This window comes from Scylla paramamosain, chromosome 49 (assembly GCF_035594125.1).
Source record: "Scylla paramamosain isolate STU-SP2022 chromosome 49, ASM3559412v1, whole genome shotgun sequence".
Lineage (NCBI taxonomy): Eukaryota > Metazoa > Arthropoda > Malacostraca > Decapoda > Portunidae > Scylla > Scylla paramamosain.
In genome coordinates this window covers 2373669-2396500 of record NC_087199.1, presented here as the reverse complement: position 1 = coordinate 2396500, position 22832 = coordinate 2373669, and the positions used below count along the sequence as shown (strand labels likewise).

The 22832-nt window shown below is 44.1% G+C and overlaps 2 protein-coding genes across 5 annotated transcripts in view; one reads left to right on the top strand and one right to left on the bottom strand.

The window, feature by feature from the left end:
- The window catches only part of LOC135095605 (large neutral amino acids transporter small subunit 1-like), a 33827-nt gene extending 32418 nt beyond the window's left edge, over positions 1-1409 (top strand). For 3 of the 4 annotated variants that reach the window (XM_063996532.1, XM_063996533.1, XM_063996531.1), the window contains 2 exons: positions 125-356; positions 906-1167. In XM_063996532.1, the coding sequence (XP_063852602.1) occupies positions 125-356; positions 906-1099 (426 nt within the window). In that variant the 3' untranslated portion in view covers positions 1100-1167. Of the gene's footprint in view, positions 1-124; positions 357-905; positions 1168-1256 lie in introns of those variants that run through there. The other variant, XM_063996534.1, reaches the window with a different exon arrangement.
- Positions 1410-1835: 426 nt separating this feature from the next.
- On the bottom strand, positions 1836-22619 carry LOC135095604 (DNA-directed RNA polymerase III subunit RPC1-like). The gene is given in 22 exon segments (XM_063996530.1): positions 1836-3761; positions 3763-3852; positions 4205-4453; positions 4455-4529; positions 5457-5621; positions 6771-7041; positions 7855-8144; positions 9091-9339; positions 9474-9702; positions 11345-11653; positions 12498-12883; positions 14446-14643; positions 15698-15914; positions 16670-16890; positions 17188-17325; positions 17675-17846; positions 18538-18671; positions 19119-19225; positions 19683-19929; positions 20303-20452; positions 21545-22138; positions 22419-22619. Coding segments are annotated over 21 exon segments (4362 nt in total). The 5' UTR covers positions 21725-22138; positions 22419-22619; the 3' UTR covers positions 1836-3476.
- Positions 22620-22832: the final 213 nt, after the last annotated feature.

The following is a 22832-nucleotide window of genomic DNA, read 5'->3' as shown; positions in this document are numbered from 1 at the left end:
TTATCACCACCTCATCTTTTCTCACAGTTCACTTCCTAAACTTTCCTTCTCAGTCTCTCAGTTCCCTCTCACAGCCCTTCAATTCCTGCATCACCACCTCTCACCTCTCCCTCTCTCTCCCCAGTGCCTGCTCTCCATGGTTATGCTGGAGGTCAACATTTTCTTCCTCATCAACTTCTTGTCATTCGCACTGTGGCTCACTATCGGGGGAGCTGTGGCCGCCCTCCTCTGGCTCCGCTACACACAGCCCCACCTGCCGCGCCCCATCAAGGTGCACCTGGCCCTACCTGTCCTGGTGCTCATTGGCTGTGTCTACCTGGTGGTGGTGCCAGTGGTGCAGGAACCAGGCAGTACAGGTGTGTAGTTTGGTGTTGGTGCTAAGGGTAGTAGTGATGTGTGGTGCAGAGTGGGTTAGGAAAGGTTAGTGATAGTGGTGGTGGTGGTGGTGGTGGTGGTCTCCAGTGGCAGGTTAAGCTAGTAGTGGTAACAGGAGGAGGTGGAGGAAGGTGTGTGAAGGAGAGGAATTGATGAGGTGGTGGTAGTAGTAGTAGCAGTAGTAGTAGTTGAAGAAAAGAATAGATTAAATAGTAGTAGAAGTAGATGGAAAGGAATAAATAAATAATTGTTGTAGTAGTAGTAGTAATAGTAAAAAAAATATATATACAATTGTTACAGTAGTAGTAGTAGTAGTAAAAAAATATATATACAAACACTCTTTAATAATAAATACACAGAATACACAAAATACACAGCCAAACACCAACATCTCACTTCCTCCCTAACACACACACACACACACACACACACACACACACACACACACACACACACACACACACACACACACACACACACACACACACTACATCACCCGTGACCTGACCTAACCAAAACTAACCCGACAGGTCTGGGCGTCCTGATGACCCTGGCTGGCATTCCTGTGTATGTGCTGGGGGTTAAGTGTCACTGGAAGCCTGGCTACATCACATCTCTGCTGGGTAAGTTGTGGCACATCTTACCAGTTTGGTTATATTTTGAAGAGTGGGTGTGTGTGTATGTTTGTGTGTGTTTGAGAGGAGAGGAAGGGCAGGAACACTGATAGAAGGAATAGGAGGGAGAAAAGGAAGGATAGGAAGAGCAGGAGGACAAGGAAGAAAGGGAGGGAGAGGAGGAGGAGGAGGAAGCTAAAGAGATGAAGGTAATAAAGGAGAAAATTAAGAAAAGGTCCTTTACTAATATATATATCTCTTTCTCAGATGATGCAACAAGAATATTGCAGAAGGTGGCGATGGTGGTGGAACCTGCTCCTGCCAATGCTGCGTCTAAATGAATGAATGGAGACGGTGTGTGTGTGTGTGTGTGTGTGTGTGTGTGTGTGTGTGTGTGTGTGTGTGTGTGTGTGTGTGTGTGTAATGATAACTAAGAAACACATAACCAGAAGTAGTTTATGCAAAGTTACAACCTCTAATAATTGTAGCAGTAGTAGCAACAGGTATTAACAACTTTAGAAAAATCAACAATTGTGTATATCAACATGAGGCCTTCACTATTATTAAAACATACATTAATCATAGACAAAAAATAAATATATATTAAAAAGATTAGATTTATCACAGAAAATTAACATGACATTAATCAAGACGGTTATTTTTGTATGTATGAGAATATTCTGAACAGAGGAATGAATACATAGGAATACTTATTGTGATGTTTACAATATTATATAAACTGTGTGTGTTATGAAATGTTGCAGTAGTAGTAATAGATAAAGAGCTTGAGTTGTTGTTGTTGTTAGTAGTGGTGGTAGCTAGCTTGTGAAAAATGTATTAATGTAAATCTCTCTCTCTCTCTCTCTCTCTCTCTCTCTCTCTCTCTCTCTCTCTCTCTCTCTCTCTCTCCACAGACCCACAGTATGTGGACAAACCCACAGTCACTCACCACAGAACACTTTCTCTTTCTCTCTCTCTCTCTGATGCATTGTGTGTGTCACAGTCACTCACCACAGTCCCTCACCACACAATAAAACTCACTCCTTCCTCACCACAAGTCTCTCTCTCTCTCTCTCTCTCTCTCTCTCTCTCTCTCTCTCTCTCTCTCTCTCTCTCTCTCTCTCTCTTCTCTCTCTCTCTCTCTCTCTCTCTCTCTCTCTCATGCTTTGTGAGTGTGTGTGTGTGTGTGTGTGTGTTAGTACTATTCTCTAAATATTACAACAGTTCATGTATATATGCAATCTCAGTGTGTGTGTACCATCTCAGAATACACACATGCATTATGAACAAAAGCATACATGAACACACACAATAAGTATTATGAAATAAATGTACACCACTGATTATGAGATAAGTATACACCACTGCTTGTATGCATGACAGGAATGATGATATAATAAACCTACAAACAGAAAAAAATGTATTATTTACACTTGAAAATGCTACTAATACTACTATTACTGCCTATACAGTAATGGCAGAAACTGGCTGATATACACTCCACACCAATTCTGGGATGACATCAAACTTGCACAGTGTGAGTGGTGTGTGCTGGCTGTGTGATGCGTATCCCAGCCGCTGCCTCAGGTCAGGAGTGCTGCCAGGACACGTCACACACCACCAACTTGTACTGCTGGGAAAACTAACCTAGTATAAGAAATGTGTGAAATATTGAACTGGTGAACTACTATGACAGCTTAGAAAAGTGTTTATCCTCTGGTAAAAAGAACCCTGACTAACACACACACACACACACACATGAGTTTTTACTAAGCTAGTTTCCTTAACTTCTTCACAGCTTGGCACATCTTTCCTTAACCCTTAATCACTCTGACATATTTCTTCCACAGCCCACATCCAACACTACACCAGCTACAAACTACAAAATTTGTTCTTTTTTCTCTTTCTTGTAGATGCCTCTTGTAGATGCCTATCAGAATTTCATACCTTCCTTTAAGTATTGTGAAGTGATGCATATTGCACTGAAAGGGTTAATACTGCCACTCTCAACTGTACAAATTCCATACCATTCTAACTCAGAGGTGGTGTGTGGTGCAGCCAGTCACTTCACCACTGTGCTGTAACAAACTTAGGCAAAAGAAGACTGTATACTTGAAAATACTAATAACATTCCTGACTTTACACACACACACACACACACACACATATACACATACACACACACGCATACACACACTCACACAGTGAATAATGAAGGTGTTTGTCCATTCAAGCAAACGCACACATTATTTGCACTTCCTCTGTGTGTGTGTGTGTGTGTGTGTGTGCGCATGTGTCACTCATCTATTGTCTTCATAATAACAAACTCATCCCAGCCATTCTCTTCCAACAATGGAGGAAGATTCAATAGCATTCTTACAAAACTGGGAGGTGGTTTTCCTTTCACACACACACACACACACACACACACACATACCCAGCCCCCTCAGTCCCTGGTGGAAAGTAATAGTAACACAATAACAATACCTAACAACATAACAGATAGTGACAATGATGATAATGATAAAGGCCACACCCACAACAAACTACCTGACAGGGACTCACCCCCCACTCCCTCTCACAACCAGGAAAGAGAGAGAGAGGAACACATTCTTGGCTCCTACTCCCTCTCCCTCTCATGACAAGGAGAGAGAGAGAGGTACATTGCATTTCTGGATGATCAAATATGAGTTTCCTGGGTGGTGGTCTTGCCTCTCTGCGGTGGTGGTGGACCAGCTTGAACACCCCAGTGCCTATGTTCATTGGCTCTCCCCATGATGATGCAGTCACTCAACGCCCCATTGATGGGGTTGCTCTGCCCGTGGTAGGCCGCGTCAAACAGGTGGTCTGCGGTCTTCTCAAACTGTGGGGGAGGGAGTTTAGGTTAGACGGTTGGAATGAGAGAAGTTTAGTTTAGTTAGGTTGTTGGAGGGATGGATGGGTGTGGGAGGGAGGAAGGGAGGGGTGAGGGACTGGCTGACTGGGTGAGTGAGTGAATTAATGAGTTAGAGGAGAGGGATTGACTGACTGGCTGGCTGAGTGAGTGAGTGAGTAGGTGGCTAGAATGAGGGAGGGAGGGAAGGATGGACTGTCTGAGTGACTGACTGGCTGACTAGTTGGCTGATTAGACTGAAGTTCTCACTCATCCACTCACTGATCTATATGCTGTACTTTACTCACCACACACACACACACACACACACACACACACTCACCGAGGCAAGCATCAACACACTCTCTTTCATCTTAGACAAGCCATGACGTGTAATCCCCAAGACCTGGCCTCGGCACGTCATTAAGTCTGCCAGTAACATGACATGCCGCTTGTCCACACTCAGTCCGTGCGTCTCCATCGTCACTGTGATCTCATGGATGATGGTGGCCCTCGCTGCCTCAATGCCCAGACAGGTGAACACTTCATAGGTATTGTTGGAGGTGCAGCGAGTCCCGTCAACTCCGTAGGTCCGCCATCACCTCCCTCAGGTTGTCTCCTTCTACAAGTAGTTCGTATTTCTGTTTCCCTCCTGGCCCAGCGTCGCTCTGTGAAGTAATGGGTGTTTTGAGGGAGTCTGTGGTGGTGTTATGGGGTGTTGCTATGATTGGGGGTGTTTTAAGGATGTTTCTGGTGATGGGTGTATTTTTTGTGGTGTGTTTGGGGTGTTTTAAAGGGTGTTGTGGTGTGTTTGTTGTGATTGGGGTGTTTTAAGGGGTGTTGCGGTGGTGGTGTTTAAAGGGATGTTTTAAGGGGTGGTGTGGTGTGTTAGGGGTGTTTTATGGGGTCTGTGGTGTGTCTGGGTAGTGTGTTAGGGTGTTAGGATGTGTTAGTGGTGTGTGGTGTAGGGTGTGTTGGGGAGAGTTAGGGTGTTTGAGTGTGTTTTGGGTCTTTTCTCAGTGTTATAAAAGTTTTGCAAATGTGTTAGATGGTTTCATTAGTGTTATACAGTGAAGGATGGTGTGTTAGGTTAGGTTAAGCTAAACTAGATTAGACTAAGTTAGGCTAAACACCACCACCACCACCACCACACACCTTGTCAGTTAGGTTAGGCCAGGTTAAACTCCTATGCCACCACCATCACACACCTGGTCAGTTAGGAAGGTTAGGTTATGTTATGTCAGGTTAGTAGTGAGGTCAGGTTAGGTTAGGTCAGATTAGGTTAGGCCATGGTCAGGTTAGGTTAGCTTATATTATATTAGATTAGGTCAGGTTAAGGTTATGTTATGTTAGGTTAGGTTAGGTTAAATCAGGTTAGGTTAGGTTGGGTCAGATTATGTTAGGCATGGTCAGGTTTAGGTAAGGTTAGGTTAGGTTAGATTAGATTAGGTTAGGTTAGATTAAGTCAGGTTAGGTCAGATCAGGTTAGACTAAGTTAGGCTAGGTCAGTTTATGTTACATTAGCTTAGGTTAGGTTAGGTTAGGTTAGGTTAAACTCCCACATCACCACCCCAAGCACCACCAGCAGCACACACCTGGTTGATGACGGCACGGCTGACAGAGGGGAGACCCTTGATGATGACCCTGGTGATGTGCTGGCGGAGGTGCTGCAGCTGGTAGTACATGGCAGAACTCTTGGTGCGTGATGGCCGGACAGTGATGATGGTGTCCGACTCCACCCGCACATCTCCGTCCTTCACCTGGGAGGGAGGCGGGAAGGGATGAGACACACATGGAAGGGAAAGAGAAGGAAGAGATAGATATACAGGAAAAAGATATGCAAAAAACTGACAAATACACAGAAATGAAAGGGAAAAAAGAAGGAAAAGAAGAGAGAGAGAGAGAGAGAGAGAGAGAGACAAAGAAAAAGAGAAATGTACAGAAAACTCACAAATACACAAAAATGGAAAGAAAAGAGAAGGAAAAAAGAGATACAAAGGAAAGGAAGAGAAATATACAAAGAAACTGACAAATACACAGAAACTGAATGGAAAAGAGAATGAAAAAGAAGAAATACGCAGCAAAGGAAGAGAAATACGCTGAAAACTGACAGAAACACAAAGCTTTTCCCAGTCTCTCCCATATTAGCTGAAAGGAAAACATACGAAACTCACTGAGAAAATAGAAATGGAAGGGAAAGGGGAAGGAAAAGAAGAGAAATATGTTGAAAATTGACAGAAAACACACATGGAAGAGAAAAGAAGAGATATATGCTGAAAACTGACTGAAAGCAAGCAAAACTCAATGAAAAGATAAAAATACAAAGAAAAAGAGAAGGGAAAACAAGAGAAATACACAGAAAACTGATGAAAAACTTGCAAAACTCAATGGAAACACAAAAAAAGTCAAATGGAACATGCAAATAGAGGAAAGAAAAGAAAAAAGAAGAGACCTGTACAGAAAAGCAGGAAAATTTGCAAAACTCAGTGAAAACATGATACAAAACCACACACACAACCACAAACACCGCCAGGAAACCCACAAACAAACCTAGAAACCCAAACACACTTACAAACACACCTACAAACACACCCCCCCCAAAAAAAAACACCCACAAAACCCAAATAATACCAAAACCCGCAGAACACAACCTTAAACCGAAAAACAAACACAGAAACCACAAAAAAAGTCCCAAAAACTCAGAGACAAAGCTAAACAACCCCAAAACCCACATAACATACCTTTAAACCCACAAAACCCAAAAAACACACCCAAAACCCCCAAAAAACACAAAAACAAACAAAGAACCCCCCCAAAAAAACCCCCACACCTCACACAACACCTACAAGCACCCCCACACACTGCAAACACCCCAACACCCTGCAAACACCCGAACACCCCCGACAAACCTTTAACTTTGATGTACAGATGGCGTACTTGATAGAATACGCGTCAACTTCCAGCTTCAACAGCCTGACGCGATCCACGGCCAACTTGAGGAGAAGGAAGCAGTCGTCAGGCAGGAACACCTCCTCCACATACTCACACACCTCCCCCAGCAGTGTCTTCTCGATCCGCCCCTTCACCTGCCGTGCCTTCTCTGGGTCGCTGTCCTCTTTCAATTTCGCTGTGATGATTGGTGTGGAAATGCTGTGTGACGCGTTGATGATTTCTAGAATGCTGTGGGAGAGAGAGAGAGAGGGTCAGTGAGAGGAGGGAGGATTTGTGATGTGTTATTTGAAGGATGCTGTGAGAGAGAGAGAGAGAGAGAGAGAGAGAGAGAGAGAGAGAGAGAGAGAGAGAGAGAGAGAGAGAGAGAGAGAGAGAGAGAGAGAGAGAGAGAGAGAGAGAGAGAGAGAGAGAGAGAGAATGGATTAACTATTAACACCTCACCTTCATCTCTTCCTCCACCTCACCCAACCCACTTATACTCTCACAAAGTTGATCTCTTTCTCCTCCTCCTCCTATTAACTTAAAATCTACTCTTTCTCCTCTTCCCTTCTCACAACCCTTACCTGCTTCTCCTCCTCCTCCTCTAACTTAACCTAACTAAACCTAACTTAACCAAACTTCCTCTTATGGCCACAAACTTGATCTCTTTCCACCTCTTCCTCCTACAAGCCAAGGAAAAACTAAATTGCACCTATTATCTCATCACTAACTTAACCTCCTCCTCCTCTAACTTAACCTAACTAAACATAACTTAACCAAACCTCCTCTTATAGTCACAAACTTGATCTCTTTCACCTCTTCCTCCTACAAGCCAAGGAAAACCAAACTGTACCAACTTGCCACTAACTAACATAACATAAACTAACTAACATAATCCTCCACCTTCTCCTCTAACTTAACTAGACCTAACCTAACTAAACCCTCACAAACCTGTCCCACCACTGTTACACACCCCACAAACACCCCACAAACACCCACACAAACACCCACACAAACACCCACACAAACCCACACAAACACAGACAGCCTAGGGACCCTCACCGCGGCACCCCAAGAGTAATGTTCATGGCAGCCACCCCAGCAAAATGGAAAGTCTTGAGTGTCATCTGAGTGCCAGGCTCCCCAATGCTCTGGGCACAAAGGGCACCCACCGCCGTGCCAGGCTCCACCACAGCGGCCTGGTAGCGGTCCAGGCAGGAGTTCAGGAAGTCGATGAGCTGGGTGAAGGTGAGACGCTCCACATGCTTCTCCACAGGTGCCTGGGCTGAGGGCTTGCTGGTGGTGGTGGTGGTGGTGGTGGTGGCGGTGGTGTGGGTCAGTCGGGAACGGATCTGTGTGTGTGGAAGAGTGTGTGAGTGAATGAACATAACACACACACACACACACACACACACACACACACACACACACACACACTATATAAACAATTTTTTCAACCCCAATAAACAGTAAATGAAAAAAATAAAAAAAATAAAAAAAAACACTGAAAAAAAGTGCAAATCCCCCCCTAAAAAACATAAAAAAAATAACTTTCCCAACTAAAAACACCCAAAAAAGCAAAATAATACCCCAAAAATTCACTTTCCCAACCCAAAGACACCCAAAAAGAAAACAGTAATAACTATGAAAATACCCCAAAAAATTACTTTCCAATTACACACACATAAAAACATTAACAACCCCAAAAATAATTTAAAAATTACTTTCCTAACCTAAAACACCCATAACAAGTAGTAACACCTTTTAAAAACACCCTAAATCAACACTACCACACACCCGCACACCACAACAAGCAGTAACACCTTTAAAAACACCCTATAACAACACTACCACACACCCTCACACCACAACAAGCAGTAACACCTTTAAAAACACCTAAAACAACACTACCACACACCCGCACATCCACAACAAGCAGCAACACCTTTAAAAACAGCTTTAAACAACACTACCACACACCCGCACACCACAACAAGCAGTAACACCTTTAGAACACCTTTAAACAACACTACCACACACCCGCCACACCACAACAAGCAGTAACACCTTTAAAAAACACCCTAAAACAACACTACCACACACCCGCACACCACAACAAGCAGTAACACCTTTAAAAACACCCTAAAACAACACTACCACACACCCGCACACCACAACAAGCAGTAACATTCCTTTAAAAACACCCTAAAACAACACTACCACACACCCGCACACCAAAAACAAACCTAAAAACATACTTTCTCCCCAAAACCTAAAAATTTACTTAGGAACACAAACCTTATCCACCCTTTTTGAAAACTTCTCCATAAAACTCTTCAGTTCCCCCTTGAATTCAGTGGAGAGCTCCTTGAAGGCATCCTCTGACAGGTACTTGGTGGCCAGCTGCAGGATCTCAGCACCGGTCAGGGGGTCCTCCTCTGGGAAGGGGCTCTTGGCTCTGATGTGGTCCAGGACTCTCTCTAGATCGATTGGACCAGCAGTGCCTTCCATCTCTGAGGGGTCCAGCCCGTCCCCGCCGTACTTAAACTGTTTGGCGGTGTGTTAGATTAGATTAGGTTAGTTAAGTTAGGTTTTGTTTGGTTCCCCTATACACACACACACACACATACACACTTAACCTACCCAACACTACCCAACGCACCCAAACAACACAACCTCACCTGTATAATATCCTGCGTTGAGTTACGAACCGTCATGTCATAGGCTACATACAGGTCCTCTAGGCTCTTGACAAGTCGCCTCTGCATGTACCCAGTCTCTGAGGTCTTGACGGCAGTGTCCACCAGCCCCTCCCTGCCTGCCATGGTGTGAAAGATAAACTCTGTGGGGGTCATGCCGGAGAAGAAACTGTTGCTGACGAACCCCTTGGCTGCCGGGATCTTGGAGTGCCTGCGGAGGGGAGGTAGTAAGGAGGTAGTGAGGTAGCGGCTTTGTAGAAAATGGTAGGCGTTTTAATGTTTTTTTTTTTTTTGGGTGTTGAGTGTTTTGTGGGGTTTTTAAGTAGTCTGAGGGGTTTATGATGTGGTTTTGGATGGGTGATGAGTGTTTTGAGGGTGTCTTTGTGTGTTTGAGGTGTTTTGGAGTGTTAGAGAGTGTTTTTGTGTGTTTTGCAGTGTTTTTGGACTGTTAGGGAATTATTTTGTATTTTTTTAGGTGTTTTTGGACTGTTCTGAGGGTGTTTTTGTGTGTTTTTAAGTGTTTTTTGAGTGTTCTGAGGGTGTTTTTGTGTGTTTTGAGTGTTCTGAGGGTGTTTTTGTGTGTTTTGAGGTGTTTTTTTGAGTGTTCTGAGGGTGTTCTTGTGTGTTTTTAAGTGTTTTTTGAGTGTTCTGAGGGTGTTTTTGTGTGTTTTGAGGTGTTTTTGGAGTGTTCTGAGGGTGTTTTTGTGTGTTTTTAAGTGTTTTTTGAGTGTTCTGAGGGTGTTTTTGTGTGTTTTGAGGTGTTTTTGGAGCATTTTGAGTGTGGTTTTTTTTTTTTTTTTGTGGGCACTGGTGGATCTTGGGTGCTTTAAAGGAGATGGCAAAAATTTCTGTGGTCTTCAGTCAGACACAGGATTACTGCTGCTGGTGTGGCCCTCACTGCTGTTTCGGGCAGCCGTGGTCTCCCAACTGAAGGACCATGATTTTTGTTTTGATACCCTGCTGAACACTGGTGACGAATATAAACAAAACACACACACACACACACACACACACACACACACACACACACACACACACACACACACACACACAGAGAGAAAGAGGTTGAAGAAGAGTGTTTGTGGGAGAGCTGTCAACAAGTGCAGTTTTCCTCCATATAGAAGTCTGGATAAGAAGGGTGAATGCAACAAGTATACATGGATTCAAGGCTAAGTTGGGTATTAAATATGGAGACAGGACAACACCAGCAGACCTCTTGTCCCATGAAGCACAAGTAGGTAAACACACACACACACTCATACACACACAAACTCAGATACACACACAAACACACACAGTCATAAGTCATACACACACTCATACACACACACACACATACACACACAAACACACACAGTCATAACTAACACACACACACACACAAGCTCATACACACACAAACACACATATACACAAACACACACAGTCATAACTCTCTCTTTCGACCCTCTCCCCTCTCATAGCCACACCCATTAACCCTCTCCCTCTCTCTCATCAACCCTCTTCCTCTCCTGCTCTCACACAGCCTACCATCCTTCTCTTCCTCCTCCTCTGTCAGCCATCATCAGTCTTCCTCTCCTCCTCTCTCTCCTAGACTCACCATCCTTCTCTTCTCTCACCAACCACACTCTTTCTCTCCTCTCTCTCTCTCTCTCTCTCTCTCAACCAGACCAACCATCTCTCTCTTCCTCTTCCTCTCTCACCGACTACCACTCTTCCTCTCCTCTCTCTCTCTCTCTCTCTCTCACCAAGACCAACTGTCCCTCTCTTCCTCCTCCTCCTTCACCCACACCATCCCTCTTCTGCTTTCTCATCCACATCAACCATCCCTCTCCGTCTCCCCTCTCACCCACCTCTCATAATGCGGTAAGGCTCGGTCCTCAAAGCCATTAGGCACTCTCTTGCCCCCGATGGCCTGCTGACCCACACAGGCAATCATCTGGGAAATATTGATAAACGATCCCTTGGAGCCGGAGATGGCCATGATAAGGGCTGCGTTGGTCTTGTGCAGCTCCATCACACACGCCTTGCCTGCCTTGTCCCTAATGGTGCTCAGTTCCTTCAGGATGAGCTGCTCCAGGGTCTCCTCGGCACTGCAACCCGGCTGGCAGTGCAGTGTGCCCTCCTTAAGCTGAGATATAAACTCGTCACATTTGCCGTACCTGAGGGTTAGGTTAGGTTTGGGTTTTGTTGGTTTAGTTTATGAGATGTTTGTCTGATTAGGTTTGGTTAGGAAGAAGTATTGTTTAGTTGAATTAGGTTAGGTTAAGTTAGGTTAGGTTAAGTTAGGTTAGGTTAGGTTAAGTTAGGTTAGGTTAAGTTAGGTTAGGTTAGGTTAGGTTAGGTTAGGTTAAGTTAGGTTAGGTTAGGTTAAGTTAGGTTAGGTTAAGTTAGGTTAGGTTAAGTTAGGTTAGGTTAGGTTAAGTTAGGTTAGGTTAAGTTAGGTTAGGTTAGGTTAGGTTAGGTTAGGTTAAGATATATGTTATTTAGTTTGTTACGTTAGGTAGAAATACTGTTTAGTTGAATTAGGTTAGGTTTGGTTAAGATATGTGTTGTTTATGTTTGTTAGGTTAGATAGAAGTACTGTTTTGTTAAATTAGGTTAGGCTTAGTTAGGTTAAGACATGTGCTGTTTAGTTTCAGTTAGGTTAGGTAGGAATACTGTTTAGTTGAATTAGGTTAGTTAAGAGAAGTATTGCTTAGTTAGGTTTGGAGAGAGAGTAATACATTAGGTTGAGTTAGGGTTTGTGAGTGTGGGCTGGGTTAGGTTAGGTTTGTTAAGTAAAAAAGTAATTTAGTTAAGTTTGGTTAGGAAGTGAGAGTAATGTGATGTAATAGGTTAACTTAAGTTCAGACAGGTAAGGGTATAGAAAAATAATACAATACTGATAATAAATAATAATAAAATAACAATATGAAGAAAAAAAAAAAAAAAAAAAAAAAGGGAGAGGAAGGTCTCTATCTAACCCCTCCACACACACACACACACACACACACACACTCTTACCCATCCTGCAACAGCTCCCGTTTCCTGGCCAGCAGTCCTGCACCCGGCATCACATCCCCAATGCCAATAGAAAACCCGTGATTCATCAAAAACAGCGTCGACACCCTTGCCACTCTCCACATTGCGTCGGCTGCGTGCTCCTTCCCGTAGTCCTTCAGGATGACGTAAAAAAGGTTCTTCTTTGATCCTGAGCCTAGCAGAGACTTGTCCAGAGCCCCCGCCAGGAGTTGTGAGTTCCGCATTACGACCCAGGCTTCATTTGAGCACAGTTCCTCGCCTCTTGTGTAGTCCTTCCTCCGTGCTGTGAGGTTAACTTCCACGGGGAAAAACTTGCTGGGACGGATGATTGCGCTGAACACCTGCTTGCCTGTCCAGAGCTGCTGTGGCTGTGGTAATGAGTGTGATGTTAGGTTAGGTTTGGTTCTTATGCTTTTTGATGAAGATTGTGTTTTGTTTGTTCGGGTAGGGTAGGTTAGGTTCGGGTAGATTAGACTAGGCTAGGTCAGGTTTTGTTTGTTTTGGTAGACTAAGGTAGGGTAGGGTAGCATTTTTCTATAATTTATTTTGTCCTTGTTCTGCTTCCATGGGTGGTGGCCTGCAAGGAACTGACTCCTGAGCTACTCTACTCTCTGACCTGAGTGACCTGATCCTGCCAATAAGCTTCCAGGGTGCTCTCGACCCACACGCCAATGCCACGAAGCTGTGTTGTCAAATGATGTGATATTTATGTGAAACCCAAACCATTCATAGCAGTGCACAGTTTGACGAGCTAAATGATCCACACTCAATAATTAAACTTCATTAAAAAGCAAAAAGAAATGATATACAAAAGACACACACACACACACACACACACACACACACTCAATACTTACACTTCAATAAAAAGCAAGAAGAAATTATACATTAAAGAGAAGCTGCATGGTGTGGCAGAGTGACTAAAGGAGCTCGGCCAACACCTAAATGTTCTTCCCACAGTAAAAATAGTATAGACTCGTACAAAACATCCCTTCTGCACCTTCAGGATAGCAGCAGGAGGCACCTCAACAAAAACACCTGGAAACCAAACAGAATCTTTCCTCCACACACACAAAAAAAACTCACAGAATACCTTAAAAACACCCGAAAACTGCCAAAAACACCCTCAATACCGCTAAAACACCAAAAAAATAAAATAAAAACACCCCAAAACACTGCCAAAAACACCCTCAACACCCCTGAAACACCAAAAAATAAAAAAACACCCCAAAACACAGCCAAAAACACCCTCTATACCACTAAAACACCAAAAAAAAATTAAAAACACCCCAAAACTGCCAAAAACACCCTCAACCCCCTGAAATACCAAAAAAATATAAAAAAACACCTCAAAACACTGCCAAAAACACCCTCAATACCGCTAAAACACACACAAAAAAAAAACACCCCAAAACACAGCCAAAAACACCCTCAATACCACTAAAACACAAAAAAAAAAATCAAAAACACCCCGAAACTGCCAAAAACACCCTCAACACCCCTGAAATACCAAAAAAATTAAAAAAACACCCCAGACATAACTCAGCAACCCCAAAACCCCAAAAAAACACACCAAAACATCCCAAAACACACCCCTGAACACAACTCAACAAGCCCAAAACAAACACACCCAAAACACACACACCAAAACATTCCAAAACTACCTCAACTTAACCGCACCCCGAAAGCAGCCCTCAACACCCAAATACACCCAAAAAAAAACAAAAAAAAACACCCCAGATCCCCCCAAAAACACCCAAATACACCCAAAACCTACCTTAACAACTTAACCAGACCCCCAAAGCAACACTCAACACCCCAAAACACCCCGAAAGCTTGACCAAACACTCCTGAAACCCAAGACAACACCCTTCTAACCCCCCTCTAGCCCTTTTCACCCTCCCAGTTCCCTTCAGCCTCTTTTCCACACCTTCAGGATGGCAGGGGGTGGCAGTTCAATCTTGTAACTGGTCTCTTTCCCCGCCAATATTGAGGAGATGAGGTGACAGGCGTGCTCTCGGTCAAAAAACACATCCTTTTGTGTCAATAAGTAAGACCCGGTAAGGAAGTCCTGCGTGGCGCCGACAATCAGAGCTCCATGTCGAGGTGTGATGAGGTTTGATGTGACCTGTGGGGGTTTAGGTTAGGTTAGGTTTGGGGTGCTTTTTGGGGTGTTTTTGTGCTTCAAGGTGGTGTTTTTTGTGTGTTTTTTGGTGTTTTGTGGTGTTTTGGTGTGTTTTGGGATGTTTGAGGGTTGTTTTGGTGTATTTTGGGATGTTTTGGATGTTTAAGGGGTGTTTTGGTGTGTTTTGGTGTGTTTTATTAGTGTTTTGAGATGTTTTTAGTGTGTTTTGGGTATTTTTGGGGTGTTTAGGTGCATTTTATGGGGTTTAGGTGTGTTTTAGGGTGTTTTAAGCTGTTTTTTTTTTTTTCATTTGGAGAAAGACTATTTTGAACAAGAGATAGAGACAAGTAGAGACAAACAACAGTAACAGTAACTACTCAACACACACACACACACACACACACATCCCAAGCTCCACCCTCCCTGCCCCAAAGAAACACACACACACACACACACACACACACACACACAAAATACACGTACAACAATAACGTAAAGAAAAAAAAATAATTACAACACGTATATACATGCATACATACATATACCAAGTCTTTTTCCTCTACACACACACACACACACACACACACACACACACACACACACACACACACAAACACACTCCAATCACCCAAACACACCAGAAAAGAACTACAAAAGGTAAGTTTCCACACCCACACTCACACGGACCCACGGCAAACACCCCAAACAGCCCCCTTACCCTAGATAAACACCCCAAACACACATACCTGCTAAGAAACACCCCATCCTTCACACAAAAGACCCTGAATACCCACAAACACACACACACACACACACACATCTTAAACACACAAACACACAAAAAAAAAACCTAATAACCCACAAAAAAACACACACACACATCCTAAACACACAAACACACAAAAAAAACCCTAATAACCCACAAAAACACACAAAAACACCACTTAAACACAAAAAAAAAACCCTAAACACAAAAATATCCCTTCTAGAACCCCCAAAAAAACACCAAAGCACACTTCATATAAACAAAGACCCTCTGCAAACACCACCCGCTTACCCCCATGAGTGTTAGGGCCTCAGCGCGCGCCTCCTCAGTCTGTGGCACATGCAGGTTCATTTCATCCCCATCGAAGTCGGCATTGTAAGGTGCACACACACACTCATTGAAGCGAAACGTGCGCCAAGGAAGAACCCTGACACGATGGGACATAATGGACATCTTGTGCAGGGACGGCTGGCGGTTGTACAGCACGATGTCCCCGTCCATTAGGTGTCTGGGGGTGTTAGGTTAAGTTAGGATGTGTTAGGGAATTGTTTGCGGTGTTAGGTTAGGTTAGGATGTGTTAGATTAGGTTAAGATGTGTTTTGGGGAGTGTTAGGTTAGGTTAGGGTGTGTGTGGTTAGGTTAGGGCGTCGTTTGCGGTGTTAGGTTAGGTTAGGATGTGTTAGATTAGGTTAAGATGTGTTTTGGGGAGTGTTAGGTTAGGTTAGGGTGTGTGTGGTTAGGTTAGGGTGTGGTTTGGGGTGTGTGATTAGGTTAGGGTGTGTTAGATTAGGTTAAGATGTGTTTTGGGGAGTGTTAGGTTAGGTTAGGGTGTGTGTGGTTAGGTTAGGGCGTCGTTTGCGGTGTTAGGTTAGGTTAGGATGTGTTAGATTAGGTTAAGATGTGTTTTGGGGAGTGTTAGGTTAGGTTAGGGTGTGTGTGGTTAGGTTAGGGTGTGGTTTGGGGTGTGTGGTTAGGTTAGGGTGTGGTTTAGAGTGTGGTTTCTTTACCTTTTAGAAGCATTCTCTCTGTCTATCTCTAACAAACGCACAAACTACACTATCATTCTCTCTTTCCATCTCTCTCACACAAATACCTCTCCCTTCTTCCCTTCACCACACACACACACACACACCCTATCTCCCACACACACACACACACATCACCAACACCTATCACTCCCCATCTCTCTCCCGCACCCTCCCTATCTCTCCCATACCAACCCCTCTATCTCCCCCACACACCCTGACACTCCCACTGACTCACCTCTCTACCACATCCCCTTGTCTCAGTTCCATGGCTGTCCTTTCTCTGTTAACATATCTCAAGGATTTTTTCAGTCCTGGGGAAGACCTGGGCTCAATAAACATGGCCCCAGGGTGTGTGTCAGGGCCGTTCTTCACCAGCTGCCGCATCAGGGACATATTGTGGGTGGTAATCTTCTCAGGGTATGTCAGCTGTTTAGCTACCTCGATAGGGACGCCCACCTGGGGATTCAAGAGTGTGTTAGGGTGTTTGGGGGTGTTTGTGGTGTTTTTGGGGTGTTTTAAGGTGCCTTTGGGATGTTTTGAGTGTGTTTTGAGGTGTTACAAGAAATTTTAGATGTGTTGTGAATGTTTTTAGAGTATTTTGGGTGTGATTTGGGGTGTTAAAGGGTATTTTGGGTGTTTTTTAGGGTATTTTAAGGGTGATTTTAGGTTTTTTGAGTGAGTTTTATGGGTTTTAGGTACTTAAGGGTGTTCTGGGCATTTCTGTGGTGTATTTGGGCATGATTTGAACCTCACCTCATTGATCCTTAGGTTGGGGTCGGGCGAGATTACAGTCCTGCTGGAAAAATCGACCCTCTTCCCCGAAAGGTTGCCACGGAAACGGCCTTGCTTCCCCTTCAGCCGCTGAACGAACCCCCGCGTTGACTTCCTGGCCTGGGGGGTACGTTAGGTTAGGTTAGGTTAGGTAAGGTTAGGTTAGGTTAGGTTAGGGAGGAAGAGAGGGAGTGGAAAGGAGAGAGAGAGAAGTAAAATGAGAACACAAACTCTCTCTCTCTCTCTCTCTCTATCACACACACACACACACACACACACACACACACACACTACCTCTCTCTCTCTCTCTCTCTCTCTCTCACAAAGAAATGCAACCTTTAACCACAAACCAAAAAGCAGCCTTTCTTTCCCCCTCACACACCCAGCAAACTAAACACAGCCACACAAAGTATTCCATCCATGTCCCAGGCCACACATTTTCTCCCCCCCCCCCGCCTCCGTGTCTCACCATGCTGAGGTCGAGGGGCACAGATATCTCAGAGTTGATGATGAATGCCACGTGCAGCTGCAGGTGCTCCCAGGAGTCCTGGATGCTCTGCACCTTGCCAGCGCTGCGCTTGTTGATCAGGTTGTTGAGGAAGATGATCTCCGTCAGCATCACCGTGATGTCGTCCTCATTGCTGCCGTGCACAGGCGGTGTTAAGGTCTGGTGATGAGTGGCCTTGCCTAACCTAACCTCACTATCACACCAATTAATAAAGCTGACCTAACGTAACTAACCTAACCCAACACACTAACACTGCTGTGCGTCGTGGCCCTGACCCGCCATTCTCCACGGACATCTTCCACACCGGCAGTCACACCAGTGTGGCGCTTCACCACGGTCTGTTTCCCTCCCTGTTCCAGCGTTTGGCACTGAACTGCACTGCACTGTACTGCTGCACACACTGCTGGAATTTTGGGGGGTGGGGGGGCTGGGAGAGGTGGTGTGACTGTTGGCGTCACAGGTGAGTGGAGCTTCACCCGTTGGCAAGTCCTTCAGGCTGGAGGGCACAACACTTCTCAGTCAAGAGTGAATGGTGTAATGAAGTACATTCAGCAATGCAATACACTACCACACAGCAGGGAGTCAAACACGCTGTGCTGAAACACCACACTCATCTGACTGTTCCAAAGATATACAGAAAAACGATGGATCAAGGCCCAGATGATGCATACAGTAGTACACTTAAACATCACCTAACCTAACCTAACCTAACCTAACCTAACCTAACCTAACCTAACATAATATAACCTAACCTAACCTAACTTATGACACTAAACTTACAAACCACCACCACCACCACCACCACCACCACCACCACCACTCACGTGCCAGCCTTGAGCTCAGAGATGACGGAGGGCCGGATGCAGTTCGGGGGCACCAGCAGGCGGGTGAGGATGAGGTCCTTAGGGTGAGAAAACTGCTGGTTCATGCACAGTAGGGGCAGGTCGCTGTATGGGATCTGTGGAGGGAAACAGGGTGAGACAGGGTGATGGCAATAATTGTGAGTTTTGGGTGACAGTGAAATAGATTAAGAATAGGGTGAATGGTAGGGTGATAGGGTGAATTTTGCTCTGCCAGACAGGGTGGAATCAAAAGCTTTTCGTTTCATCAACTCCTCTCCTCTAACTGACTGTCTTCAGCCTCTCTCTCACCGCTGCAGTGTTGCATCTCTTGCTGTCTTCTACCGCTATTTTCATGCTAACTGGGTGACAGGGTGGGAAAGTAAGGATAGGGTGAATAATAGGGTGATTTTGGGTGACCAGGTAAGGAAGATAGAGTGCGTTTTGGGTGACAGGATGGGAGATAAGGTGTTAGGTTAGGTCAGATTAGGTTAGGGTGTGTTAGGTTAGGCTCTAGGTCAGGTCAGGTTAGGTTATTGGCTGTGATCTAGGTCAGGTCAGCTCACCTTTTCAAACAGGTCCAAAACTTGACTTGGGTTCAAAAACTCCACCACATTTGAGGAAAGGTGTGACTCTAGCTCCTTGTTGTACTCCAGGGCTGTGTCAAACTGTGCTGTGGTGGGGATGAGGAGGAGGAAGAGGAGAGGGAAAGAGATGAGACTTATAAAAAAAAAAAAAAAAAAAAAAAACACTGAAAACCCTAGTAACTTCCACTACAGCCTGTTAAACTAAAGAACCCTGAAAACACTCTTGAAAACCCCAGTAACTTCCACTACAATCTTGAAAACACCCTTGAAAAACCCCAGTAACTTCCACTACAACCTTGAAAACACCCTTGAAAACTCCAGTAACTTCCACTACAGCCTTGAAAACACCCTTGAAAACCCCAGTAACTTCCACTACAACCTTGAAAACACCCTTGAAAACCCCAATAACTTCCACTACAGCCTGTTAAACCATTACTGGAATCCTGAAAACCATAATAACATCCCCTGGCACCACGAAAAGCCCCTTGAAAAACCCCATCACAGCATAACACAACACACACACACACACACACACACACCCACCAAAGTACTCAGTCAAAACAGGGTCGCCTTTCTTCACATTTCTGAATCTCTCATGCACAATTTTCAGCGGAGGGAGTCTCTTGACCACACCATTCGTCGCCCCGCAGTTCGGACAGAGGGACACCTTCTTGCAGAGTTCATTGACGCGTTTGTAAAGGGCTTTCTTCTGTAGGTACGACGTGATGCGCTTAGCTTGCTCACACATGCCTGGTTTGTCCTTTGGTTTCAGAAGAACATGAGAGCAGGTCTGGGTGAGAGAGAGAGAGAGAGAGAGAAAAAGAGAGGGCATGTTAGTGTGTGCGTGTGGTTGTGATATTGTTTTTGGGTGGAATTGAGTGGTTTTGGGTGGAAATGGGTGTTTTTGAGTGTTTTTTTAGTGTTTTGATATGTATGTCTCCTCCTCCTCTCCTCCTAATCTTCTCACAAACCTCCCTTCCTCCTCTTCCTCCATAACTTCACCTCCTCCTCCTCCTCCTCCTCCTCTCCTAATCTTCTCACAAACCTCCCTTCCTTCTCTCCCTCCATAACTTCACCTCTCTTCTTCCTCTTCCTTGACCTCCACCTCTTCCTCCTTGTCATCCTTCCCTTAAACCACCACCACCACCACTACCAGCACCCACCTTGCAAATATTCTGAAGGATGTGCACAGTATTCTTGAAGTAGCCCACATGGAAGACCGGCCGTGCCAGATCCAGGAAGCCATAGTGACCCGTGCAGTCTGTCAGATTCTTAGAGCAGGTCTCACAAGCCATGTCCTTTTGGCTCGTGCCCTGAAAAGTGGAGGTTTGGGGCAATAGGTTAGGTTAGGCTGTGTGGAGGGTGGGTTGAGTTGGGGTCTGGTTAGGTTAGGGTGTGTTAGGTTAGGTTAGGTTAGGTTAGGTTAGGGTGTGTTGGAGTGCTAGGTCTGGTAAGGTTAAGTTGTGTTGGGCTGTGTTAGGTTAGGTTAGGTTAGGGTGTGTTGGAGTGCTAGGTCTGATAAGGTTAAGTTGTGTTGGGTAAGGTTAGGTTAGGGTGTTTGAGTAGGGTAGATTAGGTTAGGGTGCGTTTGGGATAGGTTAGGTTTGGGTTTGTTGGGGATAGGTTTGTTAGGATCAGCGTTTCTTAACCAGGCCTGCTGAAATCAATCTGAGGAGGTGCCGGGAAGTGCTGCACACAGGGGGGTGGGGGGTACAGAGGGGGTGCTTCTCAAAAGGCACATGAAAGTATTGACGCAGGACTTTGTGACAAGACTGTATTTCATTTCATAAACTTAAAAACCAGTAAGGAGGAGCACTAAAATGTACTGTGTTTGCCTGTGGTGCTTATACCCTCAGTGGTGTGCCCCTGGAAAATTAACAAACACACACACACACACACACACACACACACACACATTTATACTGTCTTTGTAAAGGTGGAGCAGGTCTATCCTCTGTGATGCCCTGCCAGCCTGAGTCATGGATGCTGGGCTGCTAATACTGGACAAAAAGGGATGCTGAGACCAGGAACGGTTAAGAGATGCTGGGTTTGGTTAAATTGTGTTGGGTCAGAGAGAAGGGGAGAAAAAAAAAAGAAAGAATGAAAGAAAGAAAGAAGACTATCAAAATATACACACACACACAAAAAAAGTTAAATAAATAAAAATAAAATAGATAATAATAATAATAATAATAATAAATAGAGTAAGAAACAAAATAGTAAAAAATAAATAAATAAAACAATACTTACCAAACACATTGATTAAGAAATGAAGAAAGAAAATATAATACATAAATAAATAAAAAAAATATACTGTCAAACACACAAAAGATTAAAAAAAAAGGAAAGAAGAAAGAAAAACAAAAACAAAACAAAACACACACACACACACACCCAACACTCACCATCCGCAGGTCCAGCACGCCATGGGGGGCCGGCTTGTGGGTGAGGGCGGGGACAGTGTACAGCTCGGAGGACACCACATGCGCATGACTCAGCTGCTGCATGTCCTGAGCCGACAGCACGCCAAACTGTATGTTGGTGATGTTACGAACCACATCTGTCTCTCTATATTGCTCCTTCATTGTGGTGTGTGTGTGTGTGTGTGTGTGTGTGTGTGTGTGTGTGTGTGTGTGTGTGTGTGTGTGTGTGTGTGTGTCCTTGCTCTTTTTCTCCTTGTTCCTCTCCTCTTTTATCTTTTCCTTGTCATTTCTTCTTTGTTATTGTTATTTTCTTGTTATTAATCCTCCTTCTCTAACTGTTTTTTTTTTTCTCTCTCTCTCTTTCTCTCTCCTCTTCCTTATTTTTTTCAGTATTTGATCTTCTTTTCTTTCTCCCTCTTGTTTTTCTTCTTGTTCCTCTTCTCGTACCCTTTTTGCTTTTCCTTATTCCTTTCTCTTCTCCTTCATCTTGTTTGTTTTCTGTTTTCTTCCTTCTTTCTTTTAATTTATATCGTCTTCCTCAAATTCTCCCTTCTTTCTTCCTGTCTCCTCTTCTTCCTTCAAAGCAACAATTTATCTTTATTAATCCTTCCTATCACCTCTTCATCTTTATCTCCTCTTCTCTTCCTCTATTCTATTCCTCCTCGTTTATTCATTAATTCCTCTTTTAATAACTTTTGTTCTACTATCTCTTCTCTTCCATCCCCCTCATCCTTCTTCTTCTACTTCCCTATTTATCTATATTTACCCTCTTTTATTTCTATTCTCTCTTTATTATCATTCTATCTATTCCTAAAGGCACAACATAATCATCCACCAGACACCTTCCAATACTTACCTTATTTCCAGCTCTCGTGGGGCAGGACGGGGCGCCTCTTCCCTCCCCAGGGCGCGCCGCTCCCCGCTGCACCTAGCCCCCACTTGGCAGGTGTGTGGCAAGTGTGTGGTGGCTGTGAGGGCCCCGAGAGCGGTATGCGGTGCTTTGTGGAGTGTTTGTTTACCTTTTCCTCTGTCTCATCGCCGCCATGTGCTGAAGAGACTACGGGTATAAAGATTATTATTGTTATTATTATTATTATTATTATTATTATTATTATTATTATTATTATTTTATTATTATTACTATTATTATTACTATTAATTATTTCATTTGTTTTGTATGGTGATTTTATTTGTTGTTATTATTACTGTTGTTCTTTATATATAGTGAGCTGCATTCTACTAATTTATTTTTCTCATTGTTCTATTTTTT